General features: G+C 40.3%; 1 protein-coding gene across 1 annotated transcript in view; it reads left to right on the plus strand.

The window, feature by feature from the left end:
• The first annotated feature begins 922 nt into the window (after positions 1-922).
• The window catches only part of wdr35 (WD repeat domain 35), a 102,884-nt gene continuing 80,735 nt past the window's right edge, over positions 923-23,071 (plus strand). The window contains exons 1-10 of the mRNA XM_060853877.1: positions 923-1,014; positions 10,164-10,281; positions 14,553-14,624; positions 16,396-16,488; positions 18,708-18,836; positions 19,274-19,407; positions 20,100-20,265; positions 20,578-20,723; positions 21,278-21,403; positions 22,573-22,758. Of these exons, the coding sequence (XP_060709860.1) occupies positions 991-1,014; positions 10,164-10,281; positions 14,553-14,624; positions 16,396-16,488; positions 18,708-18,836; positions 19,274-19,407; positions 20,100-20,265; positions 20,578-20,723; positions 21,278-21,403; positions 22,573-22,758 (1,194 nt within the window). The 5' untranslated portion in view covers positions 923-990. The remainder of the gene's footprint in view (positions 1,015-10,163; positions 10,282-14,552; positions 14,625-16,395; positions 16,489-18,707; positions 18,837-19,273; positions 19,408-20,099; positions 20,266-20,577; positions 20,724-21,277; positions 21,404-22,572; positions 22,759-23,071) is intronic.

Consider the following 23,071-nt stretch of genomic DNA (forward strand, 5'->3'; position numbering starts at 1 on the left):
AAGCAAGGACTGCAGATGCGGGAGAGCAGAGTCAAATCGTGTGGTACTGGATAAAGCACAGCAGGTCAGGCAGCATTCCGAGGGGCAGGAGAATGAACATTTCAGGTATAAGACCATCATCAGGGATTCCCAAAACATGGACTCTCCTACTCCTCAGATGCTGCCTGACCCGCTGTACATTCATGCTGGAGAAAATCAGCAGGTCTGGCTGAGAGAGAGAGAGAGAAACAGAGTTAAAGTTTCAGGTCCAGTGACCCTTCCTCATAACCAAGTCCTACTCTGGAGTTGCAATGAAGTATCTGGAGGAGTCCAAGATGGGTGAGAGCTGACCAGTTTAATCACCTTCTCTATATTAGGATCTCCAGGGCAAAAAGGGATGGCAATAACTCAGGCCTAGTCAGTAATTCCACATCCTGTGAACGTGTCCAAACTATCCTTAGGTTCCAAACAGCAAGTTTATATCAGCATCTTGTCAGGAAAGTCCAAAGATGGAGCAACCCTCCAACCATGGCAACATCCTTGTAAGGCTTTACTGAACCACTTCATGTTACACGACGTCCTTCCTATAGCAGGGAGTCCAGAACTGCACACACTGCCCCAGCAGCGGCCTAACCAGTGCTGCCAGACCTGCTGAGGTATGCCCAGCCACTCCCGCACTCTGTCACCTCCACCTGCCGAAGCTGGTGAGCCCGCACCGCCGCAGGCTATTGGCTGAAACCCCAGCCCCCCACAATGCAGCGCACCGCCATTCCCACTCGCCGATTGGCTGAGGCCCACCGGTCCGCCCGGATTGGCTGAACCGACGGGTTAGCCGATTGGTTGAGTGGAGGGCCTCACACCCCCTCCCGTGGACAGTGATTGGTCGGGAGGGGAGGGGAGGGGCCGGTTGCCTTGGAGACGCGGCCTAGTTGCGGCTGCGGGATCGTTAGCGTTTGTTTATCCCAGTTCCCATCCTCTTCACCGTCCCCGCCGCTGGCCGTGCGGTCAACCATGTTCATCTATTTGAGCAAGAAGGTGAGACGGCGGTTGGGCCCGCCCGGATGTTTTTCTTTTCAAATAGCAGCGGCCGTTGCTGTGCTCGCGCGCTGTCCCCTGGCTCACAGAGTCCTGTCAGCAGGGGCTGGGGCTTGGGGGTTTGGGGGGTTTGGGGGCTGGGGGGCTGGGGGGCTGGGGGCTTGGGGGTTTGGGGGTTTGGGGGCTGGGGGATGGGGGCTGGGGGATGGGGGATGGGGGCTGGGGGCTTGGGGCTGGGGCTTTGGGGCTGGGGGTTTGGACTGGGACTGGGGTTTGGGGCTGGGGACTGGGACTGGGACTGGGGGCTGGGGGCTGGGGGGCTGGGGGCTTGGGGGTTTGGGGGTTTGGGGGCTGGGGGATGGGGGCTGGGGGATGGGGGCTGGGGGCTTGGGGCTTGGGGCTGGGGCTTTGGGGCTGGGGGTTTGGACTGGGACTGGGGTTTGGGACTGGGACTGGGACTGGGACTGGGACTGGGGGCTGGGGGCTGGGGGGCTGGGGGCTGGGGGGTTGGGGCTGGGACTGGGACTGGGACTGGGACTGGGGGGTTCTGGTGCAAAATAAATCCCACTCCAATGTCTTGGTTTGTTTGTGTTATGGCCGTTCCACGCCAGGAACAGGTCTCTCCTCCCTACAGTGTGGAAACAGGCCATTCGGCCCATCAAGTCCACACCGATCCTCCGAAGAGTCACCCACCCACACCCATTCCCCTACCCTATTACTCTACATTTACCCCTGACTAATGCACCTCCTAATCTACATAACCCTGAAGACTACAGGCACGGCCAATTCATCTAACCAACACGTCCTTGGACTTGTGGTAGGAAACCAGAGCAAACCCACACAGACACCGGGAGAATGTAGGTGAAAGTGAGGACTGCAGATGCTGGCGATCAGAGTAGAGGTCAGAGTGGTGCTGGAAAAACACAGCAGGTCAGGCAGCATCCAAGGAGCATGAAGATCAACATTTCGGGCAAAAGCCCTTCATCAGGAATCAGGATTTTCCTGCTCCTCGGATGCTGCCTGACCTGCTGCGCTTTTGCAGCACCTTTATAATCTAGTGGCAGTCACCCGAGGCTGGAATCGAATCCGGGTCCCTGGTGCTGTGAGGCAGCAGTGTTAACCACTGAGCCACCGTGCCACCCTATCCTTAAGGGACATGTCAATGAAAAGCTTCCAACTTTTAATCTGAGAGAGTTTTGTCCTTTTTTTTGCCAAGCCAAAGAGATTCAAGTGATGTGAGCCAAAAGGTATATGGAAAATCAAAGACCCACAGATGCTGGAGGTCAGAAGTAAAAACAGAAATTGCTGTTAAAAACTCAGTACAAGTCACTTCTTCTATAATGCGACCAAGCCACCGTGCCACCCTATCCTTAAGGGACATGTCAATGAAAAGCTTCCAACTTTTAATCTGAGAGAGTTTTATCCTTTTCTTTGCCAAGCCAAAGAGATTCAAGTGATGTGAGCCAAAAGGTATATAGAAAATCAAAGACCCATAGATGCTGGAGGTCAGAGTAAAAACAGAAATTGCTGTTAAAAACTCAATACAAGTCACTTCTTTTATAATGCGACGGCTGCCCTTCTTTAGATTAGATTTACAGTGTGGAAACAGGCCCTTCGGCCCAACAAGTCCACACCGACCCGCCGAAGCGAAACCCACCCATACCCCTACATTTACCCCTTACCTAACACTATGGGCAATTTAGCATGGTCAATTCACCTGACCCGCACATCTTTGGACTGTGGGAGGAAACCGGAGCACCCGGAGGAAACCCACGCTGACACGGGGAGAACGTGCAAACTCCACACAGTCAGTCGCCTGAGTCGGGAACTGAACCCGGGTCTCCAGCGCTGTGAGGCAGCAGTGCTAACCACTGTGCCACCGTGGTGCAACCCTCAATTAGAAATAGCATTTGAAGTGTTGGCTAGAGACAAAAACAAACTTCAGCTGCTGGGATCCCAAGTAGACAAACAGGAGGCTGGAAGAACATAGCAAGTCAGGCAGCATTAGGAGGTGGTGATGTCAGTGTTTTGAGCATTAACCCTTAGAACAACTTTAGACTTTAAAGGGTTAACACCCGAAACATTGACTTCTCCATCTTCTGATGCTGTCTGGCTTGCTGTGTTCTTTAGGCCTCCTGTTTGTCTATTTTAAAGTTTTGACAATGTAATCACCAGCACATCTTTTCAAACGTTTGCACTTTAGAAACAGCGTCCCCAATTCATCAATCGCATTACAGCGAATTCGCATTAATGAAACGTGCAATATAGCAGAACGACCTGTAGGCTTGGTAACATCTGTGGAGAGAAATCGGAGTTTAACTTTTTGTGTCCAGTGCCCCTTCTTCAGAAATGATCCTGCTTTCTCTCTCCACAGGTGCAGACAGACCTGCTGAGTTTTTTTCCCAGCAATTTCTACTTTTGGCCACAAGCCAGCCATGATTTCATTGAATAATCAAACAGGCTCAAAGGGGTTGAATGACCTACTCCTCATGTTTTTAAACTTTTTAATATGTTATTAGATATCTCTGGACTTGAACCTGGGTCTGCTGGCTCAGAGGTAGGGACATTACCATTACGTTCCTATGTAACTTACCCAAAACTCTCTAACTCTCTGTCAAAACAGATCCCAGCTCTTCAGGTGGAGAGGGGAGGAGAGTGTTTTTCTTCCTTGAAGTTTAAATGTGCATGATCTTACTTGATCCAGCAGACATTTTGCCAACAGAATAATCCAGTACAGCTAAGTGCTGAATGGAAGATATACAGATTAAACAGTGATCAATGGACTAAATGTGCTCTGTGGAGTGGAGAAAGTGTTGGATGAGAAGTGGGGGAAGCATGGTTATAGTTCTGATAGGATCTATGAAATTAATTCATCCTACTGAATTTAATCTCAAAATTATTACAGCGCAGGAGGTGGCCATTAGGCCAAGTAGGTCTGCACTCAATGTCCAAATTCCCAGTCCACTTCATTGTCATTTCCTCCTTTCTGTAACCCTGCACTTCCTTCTTTTCAGGTAATAGTTCAATTCCTACCTGAGTGCCTTGATTAAATGTGCCTCCACTACTCATTCAGGCAGTACATTTCAGATTTTAACCACTCGCTGTGTGAAAATCTTTTTTCTCATGCCTGTTGCTACATTTGCCAATTATTTTAAAATTGTCCTCCTGTAATATTTTCAAAAGGAATGTACAAACTTGAAGCAAATACGTGGTAAAAATCTGTTTACAAATATTTGTACTTTGTGTTGGTTCTGCCAATATCAGAATCAGCAACAGTTTACATTTATATTTTACATTTGGGGAAAAAAAGGAAACTGATGCTTAACTTTTCAGATGATTTAGAGGAAAGTGAAAGTTTACTTGAAAAGAGATTTCAGAATGTTTTTCAAGGTGTTGGGGGAAAGTAGAGTGATGGTGACATTTATTGTTCAAGAGCACTTAGATATTTGAAGGTACCGCTACTGATGATATGGAATTGGAGTGCTAATGTCTGCAAATCTGGACATGACAACAACTTATTTGCAAATTTATGAAATGCTCTCAAATAATCTCACAGCAGTGTTTTAATGAAAAATATAGAATCAAGCCACATTTGGAGTAAGTAAGGCAGATGACCGCACGGTGGCTCAGTGGTTAGCACTGCTAGGTCACAGCAACAGGGTCACAGGTTCGATTCCAGCCTCGGGGAACTGTCTTTGTGGAGTTTGCACATTCTCCCTGTGTCTGTGTGGGTTTCCTCCAGGTGCTCTGGTTTCCTCCCACAGTCCAAAGATGTGCAGGTCAGGTGAATTGGCCATGCTATATTGCCCATAGTGATAGGCGCATTAGTCCGAGGGTCTAGGTGTGTTACTCCTCGGAGGGACGGTGTGGACTTGTTGGGCCGAAGGGTCTGTTTTCACACTGCAGGGGACCTAATCTAATCCAAAGCTTGGTCAAGAGCTTTTAAGGGGTGCCTTAGGAGAAAAGTAAGTTAAGAGCCAGAGGTTTCTAGGAAAGGTAATTCAGAGTCATAACATCTGATACCACCTCCAGCCATGGTGAATTGATAAAAAGTAGAGGTGCTGAAGAGGCTAGAATTATTGAAGCTTAAATATCTCTAAAGGTTGTGAAACTGGAAGAGGCTACTGGAATAGGCAGCATCTAGGCCATGTAAAAATTTAAAATCAGCTTCCTAAATGAAGATGATGCTTAACCAATGCCAGTGTAAGGTGAGCACACACAGAGTGTGGAATCTGGAGTTGGTGCAAGTTAAGATGCAGGCAATAAACTTAGAGGGGATAAATGTAGGAGAGCAGCCAAGAGTGCACTGGTATAGTCAGGTGTAATGGTAACAAAAGCATTGCCACTAAGGATGTATAATTTGTATCTATAACAGTTTGTTTTTAACTGCAACCCAGGATCTACCCCTAAGAAAATATATAAAAGTTTATTTTTAATGCTATATAAATCAAAATATATTTATTTGGTCTTCCACTCACCAACTGTCAGTGTAACACCTGTGACTACACATTGTCAGCCAGTGCCTTGAACTTTAGGCTGCTTGTCATGTACAGTCCATCACATAGTTTTGAGAGGCAGTTGTGATACTTGGACACAATTATCTTCATTTGTGAGTATGCTGCTTCACAATGGTATGTGAGAGCATGTAGGTGGCACTGCGTTCATTGAGCAAGCATTTAAATCAGCTGTGCTGAAGGGCCATTGCTCTAATAGTGTTTACAATCTTAACAACTTTCATTATATGGGACAGGTATATAAATTTACTTGCTAATGCTTCTTGTGGATGATACATGGGTAAAAGAAGAGAAATTGGGATCAATTATGCAAAATACAATGAAGCCTGTATTTGCATCAACCATGGTTGGTGCACCAACAGTTGTGATAAGCACGTAAGAACAATGAGTGTAATAGGCAACTCAGCTCCTCAAACCTGCTTTGCCCGTCAGTATGATCAAGACTGATCTCACATTGGCTTCAACGCCACTTTCCTGCCCAGTCTCCATAACCCTTCAATCAGTTATTAATCATGTCTATCTCCTCCTTAAATTGACTCAACGTCTCAGCATCCACCACACTCTGGGGTAATAAGTTCTACAGATTCACGATTTTTTGAGAGAAGTAACTTCTCCTCATCGCTGTTTTAATCTGGTCCCCTTATCCTAAAACTGTGATCTCTCATTTTAGATTACCCCATAAGAGAACACATCCTCTCTACATTATCTTTGTCAATCTCCTTTCGCAACTTATAAGCCTTAATTATATCTCCTGCATTCTTCTAAACTCTAGAGAGTATAGGCCTAAACTGCTTGATCTCTTTTCATAACACGGACCCAATATCTCTGGAATCAATCTTGAGAATCTCCTCATTTCTGCCTCAGGTGCAACTACATCCCTCCTAAAATGAGGGGACCAAGACTGCCCACAGTACTTCAGGTGGGGCTCACTAATGCCTTGTACAGTTGCAGCTACACTTTCCTTATTTCATACTCCCTTTAGCAATAAATGTCAAAATTAAATTTGCCTTCCTTCCTACAAAGTAGTTTTCTGTGATTCATGCATGAGGAAACCACATCTCCCTTCACCCAAGTACTCTGAAGTTTCTCTCCATCTAGATGGGTTGTTTTTCTATTCTTACAACCAAAATGACTAACCTCACACTTATCCATGTTAAATTCCATTCAAATTTTGGCCCATTTGCCTAAGCTGTTTCCATCTGTTTGTAAATTTCTTATTTCTTTGTTGCAACTTACTTTCCCACTTACTTTAGTGTCATTTGAAAATTTGGCTATCGTATCTTCTATCTCTGCATCCAAGTCATTAATAGAGTTTGTAAATAGTTGGAGGCCAAGATCTGAACTCTGTGCCATCCCACTAGTTAAATCTTGCCAATCAGAAAAAGACCCGTTTATTTCGACCGTCTGTTTTTTGTTGGTTAGCCAATCTTCTTTCCAAGCTAATAAATTACGTTGACGCAATGTGATCTTACCTTAAGTATAGCACCTTATCAAATTCCTTCTGAACATCCACATATGCTGCATCTACTAGTTTCCAGGAAATCAGTTTCATGATTGAAATGCTTTTCTCAAGCACATAAGTTTTGAATTTGTTGTTAATATCCTCAACCCTTCTCTCTTTAAGGGGCAAAAGGGTGAGAAGATAATCTTCAGTTGTTATGGCCTTAAAAGCCATGCGCATAAAATTAGCTGGATTCTTATCAGTCATGTTGATGGATTCATGGAACTGTAGTGAGAAGCATTCAGTCCTTCAAATCCTGTTGTAATTGCTGAAAGAACTCTTCAGATGAAGATTTCCGTCATCTTATTAGTATGGAAGCATCATGTACTCTTGCCATTGTTACTGTTTCTTCATTCTTAAAGTCTTTAACTAAAGGGTCAGTGGCCACGGTCAATGTTTCTTTAATTACTTCGCCATCTGTGAAAGATTTTTTTGTGTTCTTCCAGAAGATGGCAAATGCAAAATGATGCTTCAGTAAAAACCACCACAAAAAGTGGTTTATTGATTCAAAACACTGAATATGTTCAAGAAGGAGTTTGCTATAGTTCTTAGAGTTAAAGGGTGAGAGAAAGGAGGAACTGGCTACTGAGTTAAATGGTCAGCCATGATCATATTTGCAGCAGACTTGAAGGACCAAATAGCCTACCCCTGATTCTATTTTAAATGTACATAAAATGTACATCTTGCTGATGGTTTAGAAAAAAAGTAATTGTTGAACTTCCAAAATTTTCTTCAGCCTGATAACTTCTTTGATCGAAACATGATATTCAAGGGATAGCTATCCTTGAATTGACTATGTTGCGGCTGTTGTTGCAAATTCACTTTTTAACTCATCAGTATACTTCAGTGACATATAAAGCAAATGCTGTTATTTTGCACAATTGTGAACAGAAATTCATTTTCCTATTCTGCATGGAAGTCTGATGGAAGACATGAGCTTAGAGGAGATGGTAATGAAATTAGAGAAAGGTGGAAGTTCAGTATTAGGATGGGGAAGCGTTAGAGGAAGTTTGACTGGGTAAGCTGATATAAGCTAGTGACATCGTTGGAGTAGCTGTTCAGTGGTCTCAATCTTTGTGACAAGGAAGTTGAGGAGCTCTTCACTGGAATAAGTGGCAGAAAGTGGTTGTTGTGTAACATTTTGGTGTTCCATTTTGTTTTGTAATTGACTTGGGTCTTGTAAATTAATTTTTAGACTGCCTCTCTCTATTCAGTTTACTGTTCTTGATTAGTTACAAATCCAATTTTAGGTGCAAGTAAGTTTTCACAAGTTTCACAATTAATTAAGTTGATCAAAGCAAATAAAGAAACAAATGATGGTTAGGAAGTGGGCTCAGCTGATTCACAGATATTTGATTTACAGTGAATACAGGCTCACAACTTTCAACAGACCGAGGTGCTGTCTCTTCCTATATTCTATTGATTGGCGTTCTCTTCCTGTGTTCTACACACTGTACCATTGAGAACCAGGGTTTGTTGATCCTTAGTAGCCATTAATCTTGGGCATGATCAGAGACATCCTGAACTCTAATTGGCTTGTAAGTGCATGAACAGTACACAAACAGTTTCTAGTTAATTTCCAATTGCCAGTTCCTAATTGATTTCTTTAAAAATAATACTCATCTAATTTACATCACTTCTCACTTTTTGCTAATTGTTTCAGTAAGACATCAAGTTTTTATAATTCTGTCCTCTTCATGGTATGTGTTTTTTTTAATTTTTCACTCAGACTTCCACAATGCTTTCTTTACTCATTAGTACAAGTAAGGAGGATGTACGTTGTCTCATTCTTATGATTGATGCCAAGAGCACCTTGTTGTAATGTTACTTAATTGCTGAGAGTTCCCCTATACTATACATCTTTAGAGGCCATCTGCTCGGATATATGTTTTTACTCGTGGCTGTTGATACTTGAAGAGTTATCTTGTTCTGAACACGTAAAATTGCATATACTCTTTAAAAAAAGAACATAAATTTAAAACAGAAGATTACAAATGCAATAGTACTTAAAAACTAGCCTGTGTACATCAAATCTAAGGAGTTGGTTCTGCTATAACGTGTGTTTCTTCAATGCAAATTGGCTTTAATGTGATTGAAGAATTTGACCGTTATTTGCAGAATATGAACTTGCTTTACCTATATTGACTATAAGGCGATTCTGGCCCCATTCACTTAAATGGCTCGAGTATTGTGGGGTTATAACACGAAATCGCACAAGAACCGAGCTATCGCATTGTATCTGAACTGACTGTAGAGCATCATTGTTTATATTTAATTGATAACTAATGAAAGTCAATAAAGGATTATGCATTTACAGAACTAATCATGCACTATTACAGGAGTTAATTCCAATTCAAGTAATATATTTAGCAATGTGATTGCTTCCTTGTCAAACTATATAAATTAAAACCAACTCAAAGTAGAATACCTCTATTATTTTGAAGTTTCTTCTCTTTGCACACAAAGTCTTTTTAACTTTTCTCTGATAATTACAATATGAGGTATTTGATAAGAATTTAATGTTGTGAAAGGATGTATGTTTGTCTGTGCAAACTAAAGAACGCAAGTTGTCATTTGAAAATAATGTAGCAAGGGGCCACTATTTGGAGTAGGATTGGGTTATAAACTGAGGCAATGAAGTGGGGTATAAACAATTGACTTCAATATAACAGAATTTACTTTTAATTCCTTTTTAGTTTAGTAAAGTCTAAATTATTAATTATTGAAAATTAACTCAACCCTACAGTGATAGAAGTATGAGGATGAGGACTTTAAGTGCATTATGGTGGGAAACAGCCTTTATTTGAAACTCCACCTTCAAGTAAAACAAATAAAAACCTTCCACTTAATCATTTTTTTTTCCCTGGTATATGATTCTTCCAATAGAAGGTTATGTAGTTATTAACAGTGGGTGACCATATGTTCTTTTCTAGAATGTAAAGAAGGTTCTTCGATAAATTTGGAACTACTAAATTATGATGCACACTATTTAGTTGTTGTACTGGTTTGAAGTTGCTGTATTACTTTTTGATACATGTTTTCATTTCTTATAATTTACAAGTTATGGTGCATGTTTCTTAACCCAATTTTAGTTTGTATTTATGCATAATATTTTATTTTGAATTTCATTTCAGATTGCTATTCCTAATAATAATCAATTGAGATGTGTTTCATGGAATAAAGACCAAGGATTTATTGCGTGTGGGGGGGAAGACGGCCTTTTAAAAGTGCTGAAACTTGAAACACAAACAGGTAAGGAAAAAAAAGCCTTAATGTATTGTTCAATTTCCAAAATACATGTGGCAGATTCACAGTTTCATGGCCAAGATGACCATGTAGACAGCCTTAGAATTAGATGGGGTCAATTCAGAACAGAAATGCAGAGACATTTCTTCAGCCAGAGAGTGGTGGGCCCGTGGAATTCATTGCCGCCGGGACGCTAAATGTCTTCAAGGCAGAGATTGATAAATTCTTGATGTCACAAGGAATTAAGGGCTACGGGGAGAATGCTGGTAAGTGGAGTTGAAATGCCCATCAGCCATGATTGAATGGCAGAGTGGACTCGATGGGCCGAATAGCCTTACTTCCATTCCTATGTCTTATGGTCTTATGGTGAACTGTTCTCTTTTCTGTGAGATGGTGGGGTAAAGAAATTGTATACATATGGAAGCGAGCAGCCAGACTACTTAGAGTGATAGCCATAAAGCTATAAAGACTTGATTGTTCAATCTTGAAAAGAAAAAAAATCTTGTCCTTATATACTGGCATGCCAAATGTTACAGAAATATGTGCAATAGTTAATGAGAGCTTCCCAAACTATCTCCAACAGTGATCCGACTTTAAGGCTTACCAATTACCAACTTTAAAATTGTCATCTCCTTTACGGAGAACTACGAGTGCTGGAGTGGGAGTGGCTTTTGAGAGCATGGGGTGGGTTGGGGAATGAGGGATGAATAGTGTGGAATGTGGAGTGAGAGCCTGTGAGAGCATGAGGCCTGTAGTGCCAGAACACAGCTGCTATAACTCAGTTGAAGCTCCATGGTGGCCATTGCTACTTGGAACTTGTGACCCCAGAACTTTAGCCTGCAATCTCATTTGGAGTTCTGACTGCTCACTTAAAGGATGATCTGGGTTAGAGGAAGTATATATTTCTCCAGAGGAATGTATTGGTCAAGTAAAAAGGCCAGGTCACACAAGGAAAATAATTGGGGATTTTTATCAGATTGGATTGGCTTAAGAAGTAGCAAAATGTTGTCCTGTTGTGTAAGCAAAATATGGCATATCCTAGAAATCTGAATCAAACACAGAGATTGCTAGAGATACTTAGCATTCTAGCAGCAGCTGTGGCTAGAGAAACAGTTAACATTTCAAGTCTAATATGGTTCTTCTTCAGAATCAGCATGGAGATCGGGGAGAAGAGAGCTGGGGAGAGCACAAATGGAGACGAAGGGGGTGAGGGTTTCCTAGATCCTGCTCCCCCCTTGCACCTCCCCACCAGGGTCTGAGCGCTCTTTGTCAACTCCAACTCTGACTTTTTGACCTACTTCCCTTCTCACTCTGTGGATTCCGTGCCTGGCCACTGGCATCCCTCATCCCTCTCCCCACCACTGAAGTCCAGTTCAAAATCGGGTATGTTTCCCTGCATTTGTGCAGGAGTGAATTTCCACATGATGTCACACGCAAAATCTATGTTTAGTACCATGCATTCCCCAATGAACAATCGTGCGTTGGTGCCCGCAGTTGTTGTTATTAGCAAATGTTGCTAAAATGAAAAGGAAGTCTGTTTTCCCCTAAGATTTCAACGGTTCGATGAAAATCTTGGTAGTAAGTGGCAACGGCCCTAATTGCGTGCGTTAACAACTCAATATTCACTAATCTCACCTCATTTACATGCAGGCTGCTATTCTTCCAGATGCTGACGAGAAAGTAGACGGCACCAATTCCTGAATTGAAAGTCAGAGCAGCTGTTTAGTTTCTGGAGCTTGCCAGCATCTTCTCCCAACTTCTGTGTTGACCATTGTTTCCCATCATCTTAGGGTATGCTCATGGACAGTGACCAACTCCGTCCATGGAATTCAGCATTGGCAAAACACCAGCATCACCATATCACCATATCATCATGGCCCATCCTGGAGTGACATGGACAGTTCAGCACTTCACTACCGCACTTTGGAGCTCACCTGCACCTGATACTGCATACTTCTACCAGACACTCTGCGTGTAGACTCATTTGCTTTGCATTTACTTGGATGTGTGCAGAATCCCTGTCTTGCCTTGTCTTTTAACAGACTGAAAGCCAAGCAGCTTGTCATGCTTGCCAGCACGGAATATCAAGGGATTGGACATGTTGCTCTTTGTTACCATACTGTGTCTGTGTCATGCCCACAGCATGTGCCAGCAATCTACATGACAAACACATTGAGTGAAAATCAAGGAGTGTAGTCCTTAGTCGAGTCCAGAGGGACTCTGGTCAGTCAGGAGATAGTGCCATATTCATTTAAGGGAATCACCTAATTCCAGTGTGGGGGTTTGGCCATGATTATTCAGGTGTTTAGATTGGTTACAGTCCTTCCCTGTGAGCTCAAGGATTCTCTTCTTGTAGGAGCTTTGAATGTGAACCACCCCACCAAGCATCTTGGCCCTTTCATCCCTATCGTGGGCCGTTTTTTTCTGTGCTGAGGCAAAAGAAGGATTGAGTGAGATGAAATTGACTAACAGCTGTTAGTGATGGTATAGGAATAGAAAAGGTGTCCCACGTAAGCGAATGGGAAGCACAGAGAGCAGGAAGGCTTAGTTATGTGGGGACTTAGGTTGGTGAGAGTCATTGAGGGAAGATGCTGCATGCATTACTGGGAGTGGTATGAGCTGTGGTGGGAGGTGCTTGCAGAAGCAAAATTAGCGTGTTGAACTTGTATCATTGTGACATATAACTTGAGACTGTAGACACTGCATCCGGATGGCTATCTCAGACCAGTCTAATGTTATAGTCTCCATTGGTGATCCTGAGGAAAGAGGATGGCCCTTCAATGCACCAACCCGTCCACCAAGATCCCCTGGTCCCTATCAGTGAACTGGGTTGCCAGCTTCCCTTGGTGAGCCATCTTCTTTGGATGTGTAATGGAGCAACACAGCATTCAGAACATTTCCTGGCTTGCATTGTTCGAGCTAATGTGCAACTGAGATTTTGATATGGCACCCGTGTGAACATCAACAAATCCTGCATATAAACACATACCTCTGCTAATGCAATGCATTAGTAATGAGATGAATCGTGGAGATTTGTGTGAGAAAAGTCATCAGCATTCATGGAGGGAAACCCTCTGTGGAACTCTCTGAAATTGACACTTGTCAAAAATATGTGGGAACATTCCACCCACTGTTCCTAATACAGCATTGATTCTGTCTGAGAAGAGAGTGCTGATTGGTTTACGAATAGACTCTAGTTGGTCAAGATTAAAGTGGTGCTGGAAAAGCACAGCAGGTCAGGCAGCATCAGAGGAGCAGGAAAATCGATGTTTCAGGCAAAAGCCCTTCATTGGGAATGAGGTTGGGAGACTCTGGGGTGGAGAGATAATTGGGAGAGGGGGTGAGGCTGGGGAAAAGGTAGCTGAGAGTGCAATAGGTGGATGGAGGTGGGGGTGAAGGTGATAGGTTTGAGAGGAGGGTGGAGTGGGTAGATGGGAAAGAAGATTGACAGGTGGGACAGGTCATGAGGAAGGTGCTGAGCTGGAAGGTTGGAACTGGGCTAAGATGGCGGGGAAATGAGGAAACTGGTGAAGTCCACAATGATGCCATGGGGTTGAAGGCTCCCGAGTTGGAAGATGAGGCATTCTTTCTCCAGCCATCGGGTGGTGAGGGAGTGGCGATGGAGGAGACCCAGGACCTGCATGTCCTCGGCAGAGTGGAAGGGGGAGGTGAAATGTTCAGCCACGGGGCAGTGGAGTAGATTGGTCAAATCAATCCCTGAGAAATGAAGCTGAGAATGTCTGTCATCTGTTTGTTGAGTTGAAGCAGATGTAGGTATTCTTTCCATCTGAAAAGAATGGAGACCAGTATATTTGTACTTTAGTTAATAATATTGTAGTTAAATGGATTGAATTGTTTCTTTTCATTATGATGATGAAATATGTGGTGAGATTTTCCTTAGCTCTTTATAATTTCCACTGATTTCCATAATTTTATTTTTGACGCATTCAAATGGTGTTCCCCATGAATTGTTTGTCTTGTCACCAGCAGAATGAACCCTAAAATAAGTGTATTTTCAGGTAGAATTTCCAGTCTGCTCCCATCGACAAAATTAATTATAGACCACTGTTTTTAAGAGAAGAGGAAGTTAGTTTAAAAAACAATACTGGCACATTTGGGTTTTTTTTTGAGTCTTTAAGATTTTTTTCACACCTGGTAGCTACTTTTAGTTTCATTCATTTTTTTCAAATTTGTATCTGTATTTAAAGCGTCAATCGATACTATCATGACATAGTATTTTATTTTAAGTTCTAATTAGCCATTGTGGATTTCTGTAGATGATACGAGATTAAAGGGACTGGCTGCACCCAGTAACCTTTCCATGAATCAAACACTGGAAGGACACAGCGGTAAGTTTTTTACTTTTATTCTTTCTTTGTGTTTAACGATGAATGCTCTGTGCAGCTACTCTAGGTGTTAGCTGTTGGATGCAAATTAAAATGACTGATCCCTTTGCTATGGTTGCTAAATTGTTCAGATAGTAGATTAAATATATAACCAGAATTTATTGATCTGTCTAAACTGAAGTAAATTCTAACCAGTTCCTTTTGATGTAATAGACTCAGCTCCTTGATTGGATTGATAGGCATTCTATGTAAAGATGCAGCATGTCATTGTGATTGCAGGGGTGAGGGGGTGTGATTGTTAATAAATTCAAAGCAAAATCATTAAACTTTTAAGATTTTTATCTATCAAATCATCTTATTAGTTACCACCCAAACTTTCATGTAAATAAATTATATGCCAAAAGTTTATAGGAAACAATCTGAGATGCTGACCAAAGTTTACTTACGATGTTGTTGATTGAGTACAAAAACGGAAGTTGCTGGGAAAGCTCAGCAGGTCTGGCAGCATCTGTGGAGAGAAATCAGAGTAAACATTTTGGTTCCGGTTCTGATTTTGCTTCGCCGATGCCAAGACTGCTGAACTTTCCTAGTAACTTCTGTTTTTGTTTCTGATTTATAGCATCTGCAATCCTTTTGGTTTTTATTGAGTTGTTGATTGAGTTTTCACCTGAAAGAAATTAACGAGTCTCATAAGCTCCTCCAGATGAGTTTTCTTTACGCTTTTTAAAATAATTATTGTTTTGCTATCTTAGCAGGATTAGTGGGCTTTCTGATTCTTCCTATAGCAGCTATGAACCCACCTGCTAGGAGATGTACAACATGTAGCCTGGGAAAAGTTTCCCCCAACTGTGCTTTTATGAAAGGTTTTCTTTCATTAACTGGTTAATTCCTCTTCCCTGCCTCACCTAAGGAAATATATCGGTCCAATTATTCCTGATTAATGAATGTGGTAACCAATCTGTTTGGTGGATTTGTCTGTTTATGAAACTATGGATGTTTTTATTCAACCTGTTCAGACATGTTATGACACTGCTCTGGAACAGGTGAGCCTTGAATCTGTGACTTCTAGCCAAGAGGTAGGGACAGTACTACTCTGGCACAAGAGCTGTCATTATTGAAGTATATATTTGGCATGAGATCACGTAACTGCTATAGCGAGTATATTAACCTATGTACTAGCTTGTCAATCTTAATCACCCAAGGTAGCAAGGTAACTGCTTGAGTTGACTTAACTTTTCTGCCTGATTTTAATTTTTGGAATTTGTTTTCCCAAATTGGATAGGAAATCTATAATATAGAGTGTACACTTTTAAATAATATTAATGTACAGCCATATGTGTCCCCATATGTATGCAGTTAATATGATAAAGTACCCATCAAATTCTACTACACATGACTCTTCGTGCTTCCTAATAACCTGATGAAGAGATGGAAAAAAAACAGGTGATCTGTTCAATCCCTGGTTATAATATTATTACCTGCATTACCATTCACTGCCAAACTATTACTTTTTTGCATACGATTCTTTCGTTGATTGTAATTAATGCTTAATTATTCCATGAATTATAATTTTTTCAAAATGCAATAATTCCCTTTTCTCTTGCCTGTATATCTTTATCATTTCTGTGGGTAATGTATAGTTATTAATGGGTGCAATGTTTGCAAAAGTTTAATGTGATACAAGTTATAAATTACTTATGGTATGAATAATACAGAGACTAGGTTAAAAATGATTTTCTGTTGTACAGTTATCTTCATTAATCTGTTTGTCCAGGTGCTGTACAAGTGGTGACTTGGAATGAGCAGTACCAGAAGTTGACAACTAGTGACCAGAATGGTCTCATTATTGTGTGGATGTTGTACAAAGGTCAGTTAACACTTCTTGTGGTAAACAACAAAATTGATTATGATGTGAACAATATGCTTATTGTGAAATTACTTATTGGCCACTTAAATTACATAGATGCATCACATCAAAAATGTAACACAGAAATAGACCATTCGACTCAACCAGTGTTTGCTGGTATTTATAATTCATTCAAATCACTTCCCATTTTTTTTCTTGGTCAAAAACCTTGTCCAACCGGTCCAACACTAGCACCTCCACATTTTTTTCTCGGCTAAATCTACCATCACAACCATCTGTTTTTGTTATTCATTTGTGGGAAATGGGATCCCTGGTTGGCCAACATTTATTATCCATCCTAAGCTGCCCATTGCAATTGAGAGTCAACCACATTGCTGTGGGTTTGGAGTCACATATTGTTCGGACTTGGTGAGGATGGCAGATTTTTTCCCTAAAGGGTATTAGTGACCTCGATGGGTTTTTCCTACAATTGGCATTGATTTCATGGTTATTGGTGAACAATTCCAAATTATTTATTGAATTCACATTCTGCCATCTGCCATGGTGGGATTTGAATCACAGACCCCAGAACATTAGCTGGAGTTCAGAAGAATGAAGGCAATCTCCTTGAGATGTGTAAGATGTTAAAGGATCGATAAGGTGAACATTGAATAGGTCTTCCCCCTTGAGGGACAGTCATAGATATAGAGTGGGAGGAGGTAGGTTCAAAATTGTGATGAGGAGAAACTACTTCTCTCAGAGGGTTAGGAATCTATGGAACTCATTGCCACAGAGTGCTTTGCAGGCAGAATTGATCAACAGATTCAATAAAGAAATAGATATGTTTCTGATGAAAAGAGGGAGAAAGGGATGTGGGAGCAGGCAGGGGAGTGGAGTTGATCAGCCATAATCATGTTAAATGGCGGGGCAGACTGGAAGGGCTGAATTGCCCACTCCTGCTCCTAGTTACCTATAGAACATATAGAACATAGAAGGATACAGCGCAGTACAGGCCCTTCGGCCCTCGATGTTGCGCCGACCGAGTCCTACCTAACCTATACTAGCCCAATAACTTCCAAATGCCTATCCAATGCCCGCTTAAATGAACATAAAGAAGGAGAGTTCACCACTGATACGGGCAGGGCATTCCATGAACTCACAACCCGCTGTGTGAAGAATCTACCCCTAACATCTGTCCTATACCTACCACCCCTTAATTTAAAGCTATGTCCCCTAGTAACACCTGACTGCATTAGCGGTAGTATGTTTCTGGATTATTAGTCTAGTGATAATACCATTTGATCATCACCTCCTTTGTCCCTTAAATGTTTGTCTATCTTCCCTTTAACTGCCTCAACACTATTCACTTTAAACACTCCTGTGGTTAGCCAGCTCTGAATGTCCTTATCACACTGTGTAAAGAAACTTCTGAATTCCAGTTTGAATTTCTTGGTGACTATCTTATATGGATTTGCGATGCATAGTAATACCAGCGACATGAATTTGGTTCCTGACCAATTAAGTGCATGAAGATCCTGCATTCTCAATCTCATTCCTTGCCTGCAGCTTGGTGATCTTTGCAATAAACTCACCACCACTTTTCTCTCTCTCATGAGAGAGCAGCCCTCTGACTCTCTGGTGACTTTACCTTACACAACTTATCTTTATTTAATATCCTTTCTTATTTTGGACAGGACTATTTAAAAATAGAAAATATTTATATTGCAATTAAGATAAGTAAATCTGACCTGATATGCATATTAATACCCATCTTTCGTTTCTACATATATCATAAGAATAGGGCATGGAAATTGATGAGTAGGAGACTATCAGATTGAGTAGTTGGAGGCACAGTCTTATTACAGTTGTAGCTGAAAGAAACATTAATAAGGTGAAAAATTTCAAGGGAAAGATGAAAAGCAAAAATTACATTGGGAGTAAATTAGAGCAAGTGGTAAATTATAAGATCATTTATTCTTGGAGTTTTTGTGTGTTTAGGGAATACAAATTTAACAGAGAAAATACAACTGTGAAGATGTAATAGTTACGCATTTGTGTGGCTATTGTATCAATGCATTAGAAATTATTTAGGAAAAATAACAAAATGTAATATTCCTATGCATTATAATTGAAGATGCTCACTAGCAGTTTTCTAGTTCCTCTTTGAACAAGATTGGAACAGCTACATATTAGCTTTTGATTTTTAAAAATTAAACCCAATGTTTGTGAATTGATTACAGGGTCTTGGTATGAGGAAATGATTAATAACAGAAACAAATCTGTGGTTCGCAGTATGAGCTGGAATGCTGATGGACAGAAAATCTGTATTGTGTATGAAGATGGTGCTGTCATTGTGGGTTCAGTGGATGGTAATGTATTTCAGACTGAAAAGTTTTAACATGAATTAAGTTATGGCATTCAGAGATCTGGATGTAGGTTTGCTGACTGAGCTGGAAGGTTCATTTTCAGACATTTCGTCACCAGTCAATACATCCAGAACCTCAACATGAGCTACAAATCTTCTAATTCAGATATCTAGAACTTACATGGATTATTCAGTTTAATAAAATTCCTTGTCACTTCCAATAAAAAATGCTGTAAACATTTATGACATCATTGTCCATTGAAATTAATTTCATAGCTATACTGCTGTTTAGTAATGAATGATCTATTTTAAACTAATTATGTATGTTAACATTTTTGAAAAAATGTGTTTCTACTTTAAAACCTGTAACTGCCAATTAATATTAACTTCTTGATGGTTAACATTTTCTTTGATTGTCTCATGTTTTCTGTATTTTATCAGGTAATCGTATTTGGGGTAAGGAATTGAAGGGCCTCCAATTAACTCAAGTTGCATGGTCACCAGACAGCAAGATTCTTATATTTGGCATGGCAAATGGAGAAATACACATCTATGATAGCCAAGGGAATTTTATTGTAAGCTTATAGTTTTCTCATTATGTTTTTTGCTGTTCTTACGGAACTTTTACATCAACTTGCAAATTTATCAAGGCTCCTTTTAAAACATATCCTACTTAAAATATCCTAAGTATACTATTAAAAAGAATGCCAGTAATTTTTTAAAAATGCAATGTTTGAGACCATTCAGTGATGGCTGAGATTTGAAGGATTGATACTGTTGTATTCAGTTTGAATGAAGTGAAAGTGTATACTTATGTACAAAGTGCACAATTTTTAATGTCATTTTAATACTGTAGTAATAACAATTTAACAGCTGTTTGACACATAACAAGGGGAGGCAGTGGTCATGTGATGATGTTAATGGACGAGTAAATCAGAATTCCAGGCTAATGTTCTGCAGATATGGATTCAAATCCCACCATGGCAAATGGTGAAACTTGATTTCATCAAAAATCTGGAATTAAAAATCAAATTTATTGTCATTAAAATTCCACCTGGTTTATTAATGCCCTTTGTGTAAGGAGTGCTGCCATCCTGTCTGGTCTGGCCTCCATTTGAATGTAGACACAGCAATGTGGTTAACTTTTGACAGCCTCTGCATATTAGAGATGGATAATAAATACTGGCATATTGAATAAATGTAATAAAAGGGCATATCTGTCGTTTAACTGAAATGTGTATTCAGTATGTCTTTGTATTTTCTTTAGGTAAAGCTGGTGCTGCAGTGTCTTGCCAATGTGACTGGTGCAGTCAGCATTGTTGGTATCCATTGGTACTCAGGAACTGAGGGATATGTTGAACCAGACTGTCCCTGCTTAGCTATCTGCTTAGACAATGGTCGATGTCAAATAATGCGTCATGAGCATGATGAAAGTGAGCATTATCATTGTGTAAATTGGCCATAGAATATTTTTGAGGAATTTTGTTATCTTTTTTAGTTTATTCACCATTGCATACCCATATCTGAAACTAGTGCAATATTTTACAAATGTTGTATGGATATTGTCAGTATTAGTGTCAGCAGTAGCTTAGTTACTAGTACTCAAACTTCATTCTGACACCATCAGAGTAGTGCTGGCGGGGGGGGGATGATAAACAGATGGAAGTGTTATCTTTTGGATGAGACTTTAAACCAAGGCCTTGTCTGATCCCTCAGGTGCAATCTTCTTGTATTTCTCTTAACAGATGCTGTCTTGATTGATACTGGTATAAATGTGGTTGGCATTCAGTGGAACTACTGTGGTAGTGTATTGGCTGTTGCTGGTTCCCAAGTATCAGTTGGACAGGACAAGCAGATCAATGTTGTGCAATTCTACACTCCATTTGGTGAGGTGAGTTTTTTTCTGCTTTTGATAGGTCAAATTTTAAGTTAATTTTGTAGCCTATTTCATAAAGCCTCAAGTTTTTTTTTAAAGAAAAGGGCTGTGCTTGTTTGAATTACAGAGCTTCAATAATTGAGATAATATACTAAACATCTGAACAAAGTAAGTTCTGAACTAAGTAAGTTAGTAGCATTACAAAGCAAACTAAATTATTTCTATAATCAGGTTGTCTGCCATGGTTTGCTGACAAAACATGAGCATGCCTCAAAGTAATTGGCTGTGTAATGATTTAGGATGTTCTCAGGAAATAACTTATTCTATCCAAATGCAAGTTTTTTGTTTGTTTCTTTATCAGAAGTGTTTGAAGAATTATAATTGTACTTAGTATAAAGGTTTTAAGTCCGAGTATTCAAACTGAAATATCTAAAATTATCTGGAGCAACATCAATTTCAGACAGAAGATGCAATTGCTAAATTTGAAGTACATTGCAATGTTGTATATTACACTCTTGGTATTTTGAGAGTCACAATGTGTGTTTTCTCCACTATGCTAATTTCTCAAGCATTTGCGCACATTAAAAGTGTCTGGCAAGCAGATGTATGCAGTGTCATGGGAAGGAGGAGGGCTGAGAATTGCACTTGCTGTTGATTCTTTTATTTATTTTGCCAACATCAGACCGGATTACAAGGTAAAACCAGTGACATTCCTAAATATTTTTGCATGTTCTAAAGTTATACAGTTATGCATTTCTTCACATAAAGTGTTTACATTTGTAGTTAAGAATTATATGATGTACTTAACTGAAAAACCTATATGTTTATTATTTTTGAAGATAATTCCTAAAATCCAAGTACTAAAGAAATATCTCAGCTCACATAATCAACCATGATAATGAGTGCATTTTAATGCCTCTCACCATCTTTCCCACCAAAACCTCTCATCGACAACTTTAATTCAAGGCTTGACTATTTCAACACATTCCTGGCCTTCTATCCTGCACCCTCTATAATTTAGTCTGGTCTAAAATTTTGCTTCCTTTTTCATAATTTGTATCAATTCCTGTTTACCCTTCTCTTTCGAGCTTGCTGATATACATTGGCTCCCAGCCTGGCAACAGCATAGTTTCAAAATTCTTATAACTGTTTTCCAATCTCTCTGTAATCTTGCCTCTCTACATCACTGAAACCTCTTTCAGGCTAGTAAGCCATGTCTGTGTTCCCTAGTCCTGACGCCATCTCTGATTGCTATCACAATATTGCAATTAATGCTATACTTTGAACTTTAATAAATCTAAGCTCTGCAATTCCTTCTCTAAACCTCTCTCTGTCTGTCTTTAGTACACTACTTAAAATGCATTTCGTGCTTTTGGTCAACAGTTGCAAATGATGGCAGGACTCCTCAGTCATTCCCCTAATTTTAGGTTCAATCATGAGAGGAACCATCCACTCAGCATCTATCCTTTCATTTTGCCTCAGGATCCTTCTCTTTTTCTATAACATCGCCTCTCATTTTTCTGTAGTCCCATCTCTTTCTCATAGGAAATTTCTTGAACACAGAAGTCAGTCAAATGAATGCTTTGTGAATTATCTCCAATGCAAATCGATAATCCTTTTAATAAGAAGATGAAAATAAGATTCATTTCTCTAGATGTGGTCTCAGTAACACTTTAGACATTTTTAGTAAGACCTCTCTATACTCTACCTTTCCCTTGCTAATGATTTACTGTAATTGCATGCTAACGCAGTATGGTCTCTCATTTTAGTGACTTGTGGGATAAAGAACCTTTTTTTAAATGAAACAATAACTGCTTTTTTCCACTGAGCAAACATGCTGATCTAATTTTTAACTTTTTGGCAGTGGGGTTATTGCTCTAACACAGTCGTGTATGCATATACCAGACCAGATCGACTGGAATACTGTGTAGTCTTTTGGGACACCAAGAACAATGAAAAGTATGTAAAGTACGTAAGGAGTCTGATTTCAATAACTACATGCGGAGACTTTTGCATTTTAGCAACCAAAGCTGATGACAGTTCTCCACAGGTAAGAGATTATTTCCACAATTTGCTAAATTTCACAATAATATTGTAACTGAAATATTTAGTCATTCAGCATTTATCCCAAAATTGATACGAATAAAATGCTTGCAAGACTGGGATCAACTGATCTTTGCTCTGTAATTGATATACAACAATGACAAATAGTTGACTTGAAGTTCAAACACAGATCAAATGCCTTGAAGTTTAAGCATAAGCATAGATCGGGCATGATGTAATTGAAAGGCAGTGCAGACTTGAGAGTTTCAGTGGTGTACTTTTCAGTCTAACTTTGCCCTAATCTACTATCAAGGAAACAT

This window comes from Hemiscyllium ocellatum, chromosome 3 (genome assembly GCF_020745735.1).
Source record: "Hemiscyllium ocellatum isolate sHemOce1 chromosome 3, sHemOce1.pat.X.cur, whole genome shotgun sequence".
NCBI lineage: Eukaryota > Metazoa > Chordata > Chondrichthyes > Orectolobiformes > Hemiscylliidae > Hemiscyllium > Hemiscyllium ocellatum.